The sequence below is a fragment of the Phoenix dactylifera genome, chromosome 2 (assembly GCF_009389715.1).
Source record: "Phoenix dactylifera cultivar Barhee BC4 chromosome 2, palm_55x_up_171113_PBpolish2nd_filt_p, whole genome shotgun sequence".
Lineage (NCBI taxonomy): Eukaryota > Viridiplantae > Streptophyta > Magnoliopsida > Arecales > Arecaceae > Phoenix > Phoenix dactylifera.
Window position 1 is genome coordinate 15,344,346 of NC_052393.1, and position 12,611 is coordinate 15,356,956.

The 12,611-nt window shown below is 43.2% G+C and overlaps 1 protein-coding gene across 2 annotated transcripts; it reads left to right on the top strand.

The window, feature by feature from the left end:
• The first annotated feature begins 6,566 nt into the window (after positions 1 to 6,566).
• LOC103708198 (receptor-like serine/threonine-protein kinase At2g45590) lies at positions 6,567 to 12,266 on the top strand. Of its 2 annotated transcripts, none has more exons than XM_008793021.4 (2): positions 6,567 to 9,067; positions 11,047 to 12,266. In XM_008793021.4, the coding sequence occupies exons 1-2, from the start codon at positions 6,756 to 6,758 to the stop codon at positions 11,048 to 11,050; spliced, it is 2,316 nt and encodes a 771-aa protein (XP_008791243.1). In that variant the 5' UTR covers positions 6,567 to 6,755; the 3' UTR covers positions 11,051 to 12,266. The 2 variants fall into 2 exon arrangements, with proteins under 2 accessions (XP_008791243.1, XP_026660861.1); XM_026805060.2 differs by lacking the exon at positions 11,047 to 12,266 and adding an exon at positions 9,573 to 10,094.
• Positions 12,267 to 12,611: the final 345 nt, after the last annotated feature.

Here is a 12,611-nt window from a genome sequence, read left to right on the forward strand (position 1 = left end):
AGGTTGAGTCCCCTTCCAGGATGATGCGCTCCGTGCTCAGCCTTCGGCTCGTAAAGGATATGCCCTCCCAAGTTGCCTTAAGCTCCGCCCCTGCAGCTGACAGCGCGACGATGCTTCGGCCTCCTACAGCAATTAGCTGTAAGTTATGACTCTTGATCACAAACCCCATACCTACTCTGTCTCTCTCTCTAGCAACACTATCATCGAAATTCACCTTGAAATGGCCGGGGGTAGAGGCACCCAAGAGAGAAGGACGAACTTAGGCACAATATTAGCAGAGCAAGTGTCCCTAACCATCCCAGATGAAATCGACGTAGTGACCAGGATGAGCTCTACAATCTGGAGAGTGGCTTTCCTTACTACACTACTCGGTGGCACCCGTCGGTTATCCAAAACCTGAACATTCCTATCCAACCAGATATGATATGCTAAGTAGGCACAGGTGATCCCCCACTCCATCGTCCTCGGGCTCTGCATCGCCTCCTTTATCTGGCGTAGAAGGTCATCAGCTGATCGAGTGCTCTGGGGCCAGGTAACGACAGCCCCGCTCCAGATCTATGTAGCTCGCGGGTACCCTAAAAGAACATGACTGATGGACTCTACCTTCGGCCACCACCCACAACACGGAGTAATCCTAACAACCCTCTCCGCCAGCATGCTTCTTGTAGGTAGACATTCCTATGCCACCTTCTATAGGAACTGAGCCACACGGGAATGAACATGCATCCTCCAAATCCATCTACTGTCCATCTGCCTGGCAGCTACCCCATCCATCGCCTCCTGTAAGTCCGAGGCACTCACCTTGGATCTACCTATAGCAGCCCAAACCAGTCTGTCCGATACTTCCCCCATGGGTACCAGAATGGTCAGAATCCTCTCGTAAGTGGACGGAAGCTTTTTTATGTTGTTGCTGGCGTTAGACTCATTTGGTGGATTTAGATTGGATTAGATTCTTTTTTGTTTTTTTTATGTTTTTTCTCTTTTCGGGGAAGAGGCGGGTTGGTTCCAAGTTTAAACTACACCTAGATTTTTAATCGAACTTTGTTAGGTCAAACTTGGTTAGGTCTTCAGCGGTTTCTAATCGTTCCGGTAATAATTCCACAATATCCAAAGTCTTCATGCGTTTCTAACCCATCCGGCTCAAGTCTTACCGTCGGACAACATAGATGAGACATTTAGTCTACACTTCGAGGATGAGTCAACTTTAGGTTGGAATGAAACGTATTCTTGTAATTAATAATACGTTCTCAACTCATGCACCCGTTACCACAACATTATAAAATGGATTTGAGATTGAAAAGTTGAAACGGCATACATGTGCATTGACAGTGTGACATCAGATACGATTATATTAGAGAGGGAGAGGGGTTTTATTTTATATCTTACTATTTCAACTGAATCAAGATCTTCTTATCGTAGAACACAAGTGCACACGTCAAACGAGAGGAGGACAATTTACAATCCACCCCTACTAATCGAAACATAATAGCAATATAATAATGCACCTTGCGTCGTCTTCTAGTGCTTAAGATACCCAATACGCAAACGAAAGAGGATAAATTAGCAAGTTCACATGCTGAAGTGTGGGGGAACTCGGAGTTTCACATGCTCCTAGTTTCGCCTTCCAAAGCCTAGAACGTCCAATGTTAAATTTTTTACTTTAAAAAAATTATATCTATTATAAACTTAGAGAAAAATTAAATATATTCTCCTAAAATAGTTATAAATAAAAGTTGAGTACTTAAAAAATATTTATGTATTAATTGGTTTTGAAGATTTCCTAATAAATAGTTGTGGCAGCACAATATAATGGATTGGTTTTTTTAGATGACACGATGTATAGATAAAAAAATATCTTCCCTTACTAAGGTATATATGGAATTTGCACCAACCAGAGATTCCACATAAGGAAGGCAACTATATATAGTTTTCTTTTTTTTTTTTTTTCGGAACAAAAAATGGTTTATGAGTCAGTCCTAGTAGCGAAGCTGCGTGCGGCATTGGAGGGCCTCGTTCAGGCTAGAGTGCACCTAAGTGCTCGGTGGATCCTTCTTGAGAGAGACTTGGCTGCAGTGGTCGACTGGATTCGGAGTGGGCATGTCAGGCCAGATTTGCATCCTCTAGTTTATGATATCTATTATTTTTTAGAGGAGTTGGACTCCTTCCGAGTCGCGCATGTTTTTCGAAAGATGAACAGTGCGGTAGACTGGATCGCTTCTTTTATAGCACACCACTCTAGGGCCGTCTTATCAGGGATTTTGAAGCCCGTGCTGGTGGCACTAGAGCGTTGTTTGTATTGTGACTATTCTGACATACTCACGGCTGGATGTAGTGAGTCGCCACCAAAAAAATAAAACATGGTTACCATAGTTTGCACACGACTCCCAAGAGTCTAAAATAATAGCAAAAGAAACAAGAAAGGTAGAGCATATACGCAGATCGGCAGATGAGAGATGAAAAGAAGTCACGGGCCAGCGATGCCGACAGCCGGTGGCGGGACGTGGAGTTTCACATGATGTTGTCCAAGATCTCGCTTTCACTCTCTTTCTCCATGGTTCTTCTCCCATTCTCGAGTCTAAAGTCTGAAGGAGGTCCTCCTAGCCGACGCCAAAGCGGCAACAATCACTGGAAGTCAGAGAGACCCCAAGCATGCAAGGAGGACAAGCCACGTGCTGAGAAGACCAAATATTTGACTTGGTAGTTGGATTCCAGGGCTATCTATCAATGCGATGTTATGGTCTTACTTGTCGTTATAAGATAGCTATATTATTATACCAGTTTACTTGCTATTGGGTTTACTGAAAAGTTGGCCATCTAATACCTATCCTATATATATATATATATAGGATAGGTATTAGAGTTCTTAAGCCGGACCTGATGGAGCTATGTCTTATGAACATGCCTTGATGCGGCATGTCAGCATGGTGCTCTCTCATCCTCGCAGCAGCAGCCGCCGCCTCTTCTGATTCGAGACATTTGAACTTTGATCTATAGTAGAATGGCTCTTTAGGCCATGCATATCTACAAGGAGGCCAACAAAACTAGTGCATTTGAAAATATACTGTATTTTAATTTTTTTTAGATGTTTCATGTAAAATTTGTATGAATCATTTGTTTTAGAAAATAATAATAATAATAATGCCGTGCATATGGGTGGCATGATGGCCATCCTGGCTGGCTCAACGTATGCCAAAAAGTTTGCTCGCTGTCGCTATTTACGATGAGAGAGGAGCTGAGCATCTGCGATTTTGGTGATGCAGGCTTCAACCTTATTGCTCATCAATGCTAGCTTTCAATATTAGCTCCGATGCTCGTTAATCGTTTTGACAGGATGGCTGATGAGCTGCATCAAGGTACGTAGTGCCGCCCTTCAAAGGAGGGATAGAACTGAAGCGAGTTGTTGTACTTGCCATGACGTGGTCTGAAATCTTGATGATGAAATGGTTAAAAATTTTCTAATGTGACAAGGAAAATTGTTGTGAGAAACACATCCAGGCAAATGTCCATTAAACTCATGTCGTTTTCTATAGTTTATGAGTGCCGTTGATTTTTATAGACCCCCAAGCCATGCACTAGGTTGCCGTGCTGCCCGGGGAGCCTTGTGCCTAGCAATTTATGATGCATTCACTTGCGTGCGAGAGGACCGAATATACTACGATTCGTTGTGAATTTTCAAGCAACTTTTAAATGGATTACTTGCAGCATGGCATATTGCTGAAGTTTACATTAACCTCATCCAATTTACCATAGCACAAAATGATTTGATGAATGATTCCAGCGTTTCAAATAGAATATGCTTCATGTTAAGAAGCTCATATTTTTTAGCCTGACTAGCCATAATTTAATTTTTATCTTGCAGATACACGAGTAATACACACACACACACGCATATGATTTGTGATTTAAGAGCATTATCGCAGTATTTGAAGCAAAGTTTGTTGAGTTCTGATTTCTAAACCATGGCAGGCCCTAGCAACTCTAGGATGTACATCTGGAAGCGAGAGCAAAAAAAAGATTTAGAAACAGATCTCCTATTGATGGGGGGTGAGAAACAATGATGCAAAAAAAACCAGATGTTGGAATAAAAGGATAAGTAGGGAACTGGGCTAAATATTATTTTTCCTTTTAATCATACATTTTTATTTATCCTTAGCTAATTAATTAGCTTAACTAGGATATTTGAGATGTCTCTCCTCATATTTTTCTTACCGCTTCATCAATTAAGGAGCTGGAATGCTAAACTAAATCCTAACACTAATTGGATGCAGACCTCATTCTTTTCACTTTCGAACTTAAGATTAGTGTGACCATTTTGGGCATAGGACTAAAAAATGGCCATCCTTGCAAGGATGGCAGTTCATGGCATTTGCTATGCTATAATTATATAATGATTTGTAAGAGCAAAATGCAGGATGGTACTACACCTTTTATAGTAGAATGATAGCATTATCAACATTACATATTTCATGATCAAGTAGTCCAGATTAAAAAAAAAAAATTCAAGATGTGCAAATGTTAGTTGTATTAATAACAACATTATTTAACACTGCCATGATAGCAAAATTGTGGACACAATGATTACAATCAATGCTTAAAGTGCAGGATGGATCAATATTTTGAAAGAAATCAATTTTACTACACTTGAATGAGCATATTTGCATCATGAATGTCAAAAATAGCGAATCAGCGTCATAAACATGGAATGCTACTTATATTTTACTTGGAAATAGTTACAACTGCAAGGTCTGCCTGCTCTTCTTTGTCTTGATACCAATAAACCACGTCAAATTCCATGTTTTTATTGCATGTACCCAGGCAAAGGGTGCTCTCAGGATAGAATCCCACGATGAGGTCCCTTGGTACACCACCTATCCCACCCTTAATTACCACTCTTAAAACTTTGCATCCATATATATATATATATATATATTACAACGGTGGCTCACAGATGCGGCAAATAAAATTAGAAAACAAAAAACTAGATAAGAGTTCCGACACTGCATCGTAATCTATTCGTACGAAACTTTCAGAGTGGTAAACTGCAAACGAAGCAACCTAGTCGGCGGCACCGTTTGCTTCTCTTTAAACATACGTGGCCTGATGAAAGCCACATTGTTTCAGGAGTCTACGAATGTCATTGAGCAATGATTTACCCTCGTGGCTTTTCTCATGAAACCCACGTAACGGATAACTATAGAGAGCCAAGTCCTCCAATTCCTTCTCCTCTCTTTCACTTTTCTTTCTTCTTCCACATACCAGCGTGCATTCAACGACGTTGAAAGGTCTACCCAACTGCTCATTTATTTCAACGTCCTCCTCTCCCTAACAAACTTTGAGACCTGAAATTTACCCGAACTCAAGGACTTCATGTCACCAACAATGGCCTTCACCTCCCAATATCAATGTCCTCATCTTGTTGAGGATAATACCATGAACAATAGATTAAGCTTATAGCTAGAGACCTTGAGAAGGTATAGAAACTGTGTATTATTTAGGCATGTAATATGTATTAACAAAAATAACATGATCGACTATATATTATCTTGATTTTAGGTGTGTATCAATAAAGCATGAGGTATGTATCTATAAAGTAATAAGTATGTGTCTATGAACTGTTGGGTATGCATGAGCATACTAGAAAGCTTATATATGTATTAATTGGATATGTCCTCATCTCCTGTCGAGGTATGCCTGTACTTATGCCAGATTAGTGGAAACGATCGTTTTATAGAAAAAGAAAAAAAGTGACCTTGGATGCGCTCTTTATTATCCCACTTCTTTCTTTGTTTTTCTTCTATTTTTTTTTCTGTTATTATGCATCCTTTGAGATGTTTGTGATGAGAAAAGTGACAAGTAAATCTCTTTAGATGATGTACTCATTAGGAAATTTTGATCCGTATTATTGGAGATAAGCTACACGAGCGTTTCATTACGATTTAATTTGCTCGGTGAAAGTAATAACTTTTATATTACTTGAAAAAGAAAACTTCTTAAAAAAGACTCTGCTTTCTCCAACCCACCCCCTCCTCCCCAACTTCGTTACATTTATGAGGTCTCCCGGTCCCACTCCAAATAATCCAAATAAAACGACAAACAAAAGCCAGCACCCTCTTACCCATTCTAGCCGTGGTTGTCTCTTTCGCGGTAAAAAACGATACACCTTCCTTCGCGCCCATTCACCGTTGGATGATCGACAGCACGGATGTCAAAGCCGCCGCACAACTCTCAAAGCGAAGTACGGATGATCCGACGGTCGACACCCGTGAAGGAAGGTGTACCATTCTTTATGCGGTGGCTTAGCTGTGTAGGTACCTGAAAAGATCGAGAAAAAAAAATAATACTAAAGCCTCTTTTCATCTAATAAAAGAATTTACGTGCACATAAAAAAATGTGCGTGCACAAAACTTTATATTGATTTAAATTAATTGTGAGATCATAGGAGTCACACCAAAAACAATCGTACATTTATACATTTATCGATTTTACATAATTTAAATATTCGATTATTATCACTTATTAAAATTATTATATCGTATTAAAAAAAAAAGAAATGGAAGCGAAGGCAAATGGCCCAAATGGTGGTTCTCTCTTCCGGAGAGAGAAGAAGCCCCCATGCTCGCTTCTTCCTTCTCTCTCTCAATGATGACTTAAATAGGAGGAAAGGGGCCAGTGATAGAAAAGAGCCTTTTCCTCATCTTTTCTCTTAACTTCTGAGCTATATAATTTGCTGCTACCCCTTGAGGGTATCTGGAGCGATGCCATCCAGGCTACCGCCGATGCCGGCGGACCCGCCGGATCCCTCCGCGGCCCTTCTTCCCCACTACCACCACCGCCCCCGCCCCACCATCCTGGTCCCCGTGGTTTTCGCCGCGGCAGCACTCACAGCCATCGTGCTCGCCGTGCTCCTCTACCGCCGCCTGGCCCGCGGCAGGGCAGCCCCCACAGTCCCCGCCGATCTGAAGCCCGCTCCGACGAGCACCCTCCGCCGGTTCTCCTACTCCCAGCTCCGCCGCGCCACCGCCTCCTTCTCCCCCTCCCACAAGCTCGGCCAGGGCGGGTTCGGGCCCGTGTTCCGCGGCGCCCTCCCCTCCGGCGAGGAGATCGCCGTCAAGCTCATGGATTCCGGCTCGCTCCAGGGGGAGCGCGAGTTCCAAAACGAGCTCGCCCTTGCTGGCAAGATGCTCGCCATGGGGCCCTCCCCGGACCGTGGATGGGTGGTGGCTCCCCTCGGGTACTGCAGCTCCGACGAGAAGCGCCTCCGGCGTCGGTGGTGGCGGCGGTGGCGGGAGGCAGACGTCGAGGAGGAGGTGGTGGTGGAGGCCTCCGCCGTCGTCGGGGGGACAGGGCGGAGGGTGCTCCTGGTGTACGAGCTAATGCATAACGGGAGCCTCCAGGACGCGCTGCTCGACCGGCGGTGCCCGGAGCTCATGGACTGGGGCCGCCGGTTCTCGGTGGCGCTCGACATTGCCCGCGGCCTCCAGTTTCTCCACACCGGGTGCGACCCCCCGGTCATCCACGGCGACATCAAGCCCAGCAACATCCTCCTCGATGCCCGCCTCTCCGCCAAGATCGCCGACTTTGGCCTCGCCCGCATCAAGACCCCCGTTGCCGACGACCTCCCGGCCGCCGCCGCCGCCAATTTGGGCGATAATGAGGTGGTCGTCGAGATCGAGCTGAATCAGGCCGTGACCGGTGATTCTAAATCCTTTCCGAACGATAGGAAGAAGGACTCAGCGGTGGGTGGAGGCGAGGATGATGCTTCAATCATGGGAGAGACTGCCGAGAGCACCACGACGACCACCGGGTTCGAGGAGTCAATTGGATGTGGAGGGTTTGCAATTAATGGTAGTGGAAATGGTGTTATAGCTCCTGAGAAATCTCCAGAGGAAGATGAGGGCTTCACCATGGAATCACCGGTGGAGACTGCAGTGGCCTTGGAAGTGCAATCAACTTCGGAGACAGGAGGGGGATTCGATAGGATGAGTGTGGATAGCGGGAAGGATACTGCAGCCTCCGGAAGCCGGAGAGGCGGCCGGAAGAAGAGCGGGGCGGGCAAGGACTGGTGGTGGCGGCAGGATACTGGTGGGGGAGCAAATTCCGAGTCTGGAGGCGGTGTCAAAGACTATGTGATGGAATGGATTCGGTCGGAGATCAAGAAGGAGAGGCCTAAGAGTGACTGGATTACAGCTTCAGCCGCTTCTGCAGAGGATTGCTTGCCGAAGTCATCAGGAGGGGGGAGGTCGGAGCGGAAGAAGCAGCAGCGGCGAATGGAGTGGTGGGTTTCGTTGGATGAGGAGAAGTCGAAGAAGAAGGAGAAGAGCCGGCCGCCGAGGGAGTGGTGGCGGGAGGAGTTCTGCGAGGAACTCACCAACAAGCAAAAGAAGCGGGCGATTGAGAAGTCCAAGAGCAATGCCGAGAAAGGAGAGCAACAATGGTGGCAGAAAGATGAGGACCTTGCGTCGCCTTCAGGCAGGAGGAAGAGGAGGAAGAAGAAGAGCTGGAGCAGGGGCAGCCGGACCAGTATGGACTGGTGGACGGAAGGCATCAGTGGGGACATCAGGACCACTGGAAGGAGGAGCAGCCGGGACTGGGCAAGTGGGGATATCCCGAAGAGTGGCACGGTCAGCAGCACCCCAAGCATGAGGGGCACTGTCTGCTATGTTGCCCCTGAGTATGGCGGTGGCGGACCTCTCTCGGAGAAGTGCGACATCTACAGCTTTGGTGTCCTTCTGTTGGTTCTCGTATCAGGCCGGCGCCCATTGCAGGTGACAGCATCTCCCATGTCCGAGTTCGAGCGGGCCAACCTGATCTCGTGGGCGCGGCACCTTGCTCACTTAGGAAGGCTCCTTGATCTCGTCGATCCATCCCTTCGAGCTGTGGACAGGGAGCAGGTGCTTCTTTGCATCACAGTCGCCCTCCTGTGCCTCCAGAGGTCTCCAGCTCGCCGACCGTCTATCAAGGAGATAGTTGGAATGCTTACTGGCCAGTCTGAGCCACCGCACCTCCCTTTGGAATTCTCACCATCACCACCTGGTGGGTTTTCATTCACGTCCCGGAAGAAGGCTCGGTGAGTTAATCAATTTTTATGAGCATTGGTTCTAGTGTTTATTGTACATCATTTTGAATTTTCCATCTCTTTGGAGGTGATGGATGTATAAAATTCTGAACAAAAAGAGAAGCAATTTCCTTTTGAATTCGCCAAGATTGGTCTTCAATTCCAATTTTGAGTGTGAGGGAACCTTTTAGTGCAATTGAGTTGTTAGGGATCTCTTGCACAACTTACTCCAAACTAGAATTCTTCGGACTGTTGGTAGAGAGGCAACTCAAATCGATAAAGTTCCTTTTGTCCTGGTAGATTGAAAGGGCTCTTGCCTTTTCGTGTGCATGAGGTAGTGCTTACTGGGCCATGTAAATATACTGTCACTCCATCCTTCAGTTTTTGCATGCAACTTTTCTTAAAGTAAGCTAAGCTTTGGCCCCAGTTCTACCGGGTCTTTTGCTCCAAACTTATGCTGTTAAAAGGAAAAAAGTTGTCAAAGATTCTTCTGCTTCCTTCTTTTTGCAATGTGTAGGCCTTGACCAGATTCCTTGTAAGAGAGGCAATTGGCTTTTCAGAATATCATTTTCCATGGTGCTGTGGACATGTAATCTTACTTCACAGTCTCTGTGCTTTTCAAAAAAGCTTCTACTTTCTACCATGTGGTTTGCCTATCTGGTCTGGATGAACTACTATGCTAGTATGACATGGTCTTCAGAGTTGGCCTGTCAAGGACTCAGTCTTGACATTCTGGGTCACAGAATATCTACTCAAGTGGAAGGCTTTGGGTTTGGAGAGCAGCCACACTGTTAGGTAGGGCCATGCTATCAGAATTGGTCAAGGAGAACCTGGGAACCTTACCATGTATCTGACTTTGTGAGCTAATTATGTGTTCAGAAAGATCAGAAATTTAAAATTCTTCAACATTGGCTACTGCAAGAAAAATTTTCAACTCTACTATGTTGCTGATGACATTATTTTAATAAATTTTCTGTGTACCCCTATCTGACCAAAATGATGGTCCTATTCTTGGGCATATGTATTAAAAGCTGGTAAATGACTGATGTTGATTAGATTCTGTCAACTATTTAATGCATTGCTCCTCTTTTTGCTATCGTTTAGAATCTTCCCGTAAAATGGTCCAAAAATGATGATAGTTATTGGTCATCCATCCACGATTATTTGGAATACTTATATTTATTAATCCAGCTCCTTGGGCCATATACAGAGCAAAATGTGCTGCTGTTTTTATAGCTGTTTCATAGGTGAATACTTGCTGCACAGCATTCTTGATCTAAACACTTCTTTCTCTCTCTCTCTTTTTCTTTTTAATTTCAATGCTGATGTATGCTGCTTTGCTCTTCCTCGAGTGGAACTCCACAAACCTTTTTTCCTGGAGAGTTCAGGGAGAAAAGACTTAAAGTTCTTTTCTTGTAAACCTACCTAACAGTTTTTGACCTTGGATAACCTGTTGCTTTCATGAGAACTTTTGAGCGACCGGGTGACTTTAGTACTTTGTTCTTGCCCCAAGAGATAACTTAAGATGATTGTTTAAAATTGATTCTGCAATAAAAGAATGTTTGGTTTTATTTCTGAATTTTTTTTTACTCACTTTTACATTTTCTTTATTCCATTGGATTTTATTTTTTTTCCTTTTCTGCATGTCCTTGGTGAATGAGGATCCATAAAGTTGACCCCAAGTAGCTGGGAAAAGGCTGGATTATTATGGTTGAGCTAGTGTAATTAACTTCTACTGAAAACTTTTGTTAATTAACACCTTTGAATGTAAGTAGATCTTGGAAAGAAATGTTCTTGCATTATCCACACATTACTCTCCTGTGAATACACTTTTCTAGATGTAAATTGCAAACTAGTGCTTCAAGCCTGTTTGGTTATCCTGTTTCATACAATTTAGGAGTTGTAATCTTTTAGTGATATTTCAATGGCAACATTTTGCGGCCACTCTGCAACTTTTAGGCTGCTGACCTGTTGACTGACAAACTTATCAGATGAAAGATGAAGGATGATCATTTGCAGTTAGACAATCAAAAATCAAATGCTTTATGGAAAATTTACGAATCCTAGTGACAATCTTCCAATTACAGGTTTTCTCCCTGCTTGCTGTTTGTCTTTCCTTTTTGAGGAGGTGTTCATGTAATTTCCCTTTTCATTTCATATTTTCCACCTTCATCAGCTGACAAAATTGATGTAAGGTGTTAAGCTGATTACCCATGGTAGCAGGTAATTGTGTTGATACGGATTGGCAAGGAATGTAGCAGCTGACTGCGGGCTTCAGCAATCGCAGAGACCATTTGAGTCGATGGTGTTGCTAAAATTAGTTAAAGAAGTTGTGTCCTCAGTTCTCAAGCGAGTCTACAACTTGTCTATAATCTGCTTAATTTTGTGGCATATTTGATGCACGTAGATAGGAAGAAAATGTGCACCCTGGTTATCTGTTCACTTCTGGTTTGGCAGCAGACTTAAACTTCTGGGTACTGGTAGAAAATTAGGCATTGCCTTGGGGATCGTCAGATGCTCAAATGTATTTCGGAGCAGGATGATGAGGAATTATAATTATTCTTTGGTGATGTGACAGCAAGAAGAGGTGAAGAGGCCTATTCATGGGCTGGAGATTCTGAAAATAAATGAATTTAAGCTTGATATGTATGTACAAAGGAAGAAGATTCTGCGATGAGGGAAATGATAATAAATAAATGGAGTTTTCACTTGGAATGTGAGTGTTTTTCATGAACCAGTACAAGATTTGCACTGAAGTGACCTATGAAGAAATTAGGGGTCTAAGTCACCGCTTTGAATAAGTTATTCATAAGTTATGGCGAAAGAAGGATATGGACTTTTGGCTGTAAATTGACATGAATTAGAAGATTTGACATGAAGAATTGAATCAGTTGCTGTATATTTTGGTAAGGAGCCATAGGGAAGACGAAATTTATTGAGAAGTTTGCTATAAAATTAAACTTTTAGTCAGAGGAAAGAATCTCAGTCCCTGAATACTTGCCTCTCTCCATTGCTCTCTGAGATTCTTTCTATAATGTTTATAAAGTGTCTCATTAGCTGAGTGCTTCAGGGATTTTATTGAATGCATGTTTGCAGACATGATGTGGATAAGCTATTATGTTATAGTGTCTTGGAGATTTTGCTGATTCTCTAGATTGCTTTAAATTATTGCTTTAAAGGTCACGGAATATTGGTGGTTATAAAAATCCCATGTATTCCTATGAAAGGTAAACTACATGCTCAAGTAGATTGTTATAAATGCATGGTGATTTACTTCTGTTTGCTATACCTTGAATTTATAATTCTTATAAATGGCATTCATAAATCAGTATTGGATATTTGACAGAAACTTGATTGTATGAAAGTCAAATTACATAATTATGTTCTTCTAAATGAACATTGCAAGCGCATTATATTTGAAAAGAGTGGGAAATAAAATAAAGGTATTAAACTGTACATTCATTTGGGGTGAGACATAATGTGAGTTGATGTCTTTTCACTTGACTTTGTTAGAATATGCAAAACTTGAACACAAAGCTGATTGTCTGATTTATGT

Excerpts from the sequence above, each read along its gene's own strand:
- LOC103708198 (XM_026805060.2), top strand. The coding sequence starts at position 6,756 with ATGCCATCCAGGCTACCGCCGATGCCGGCGGACCCGCCGGATCCCTCC.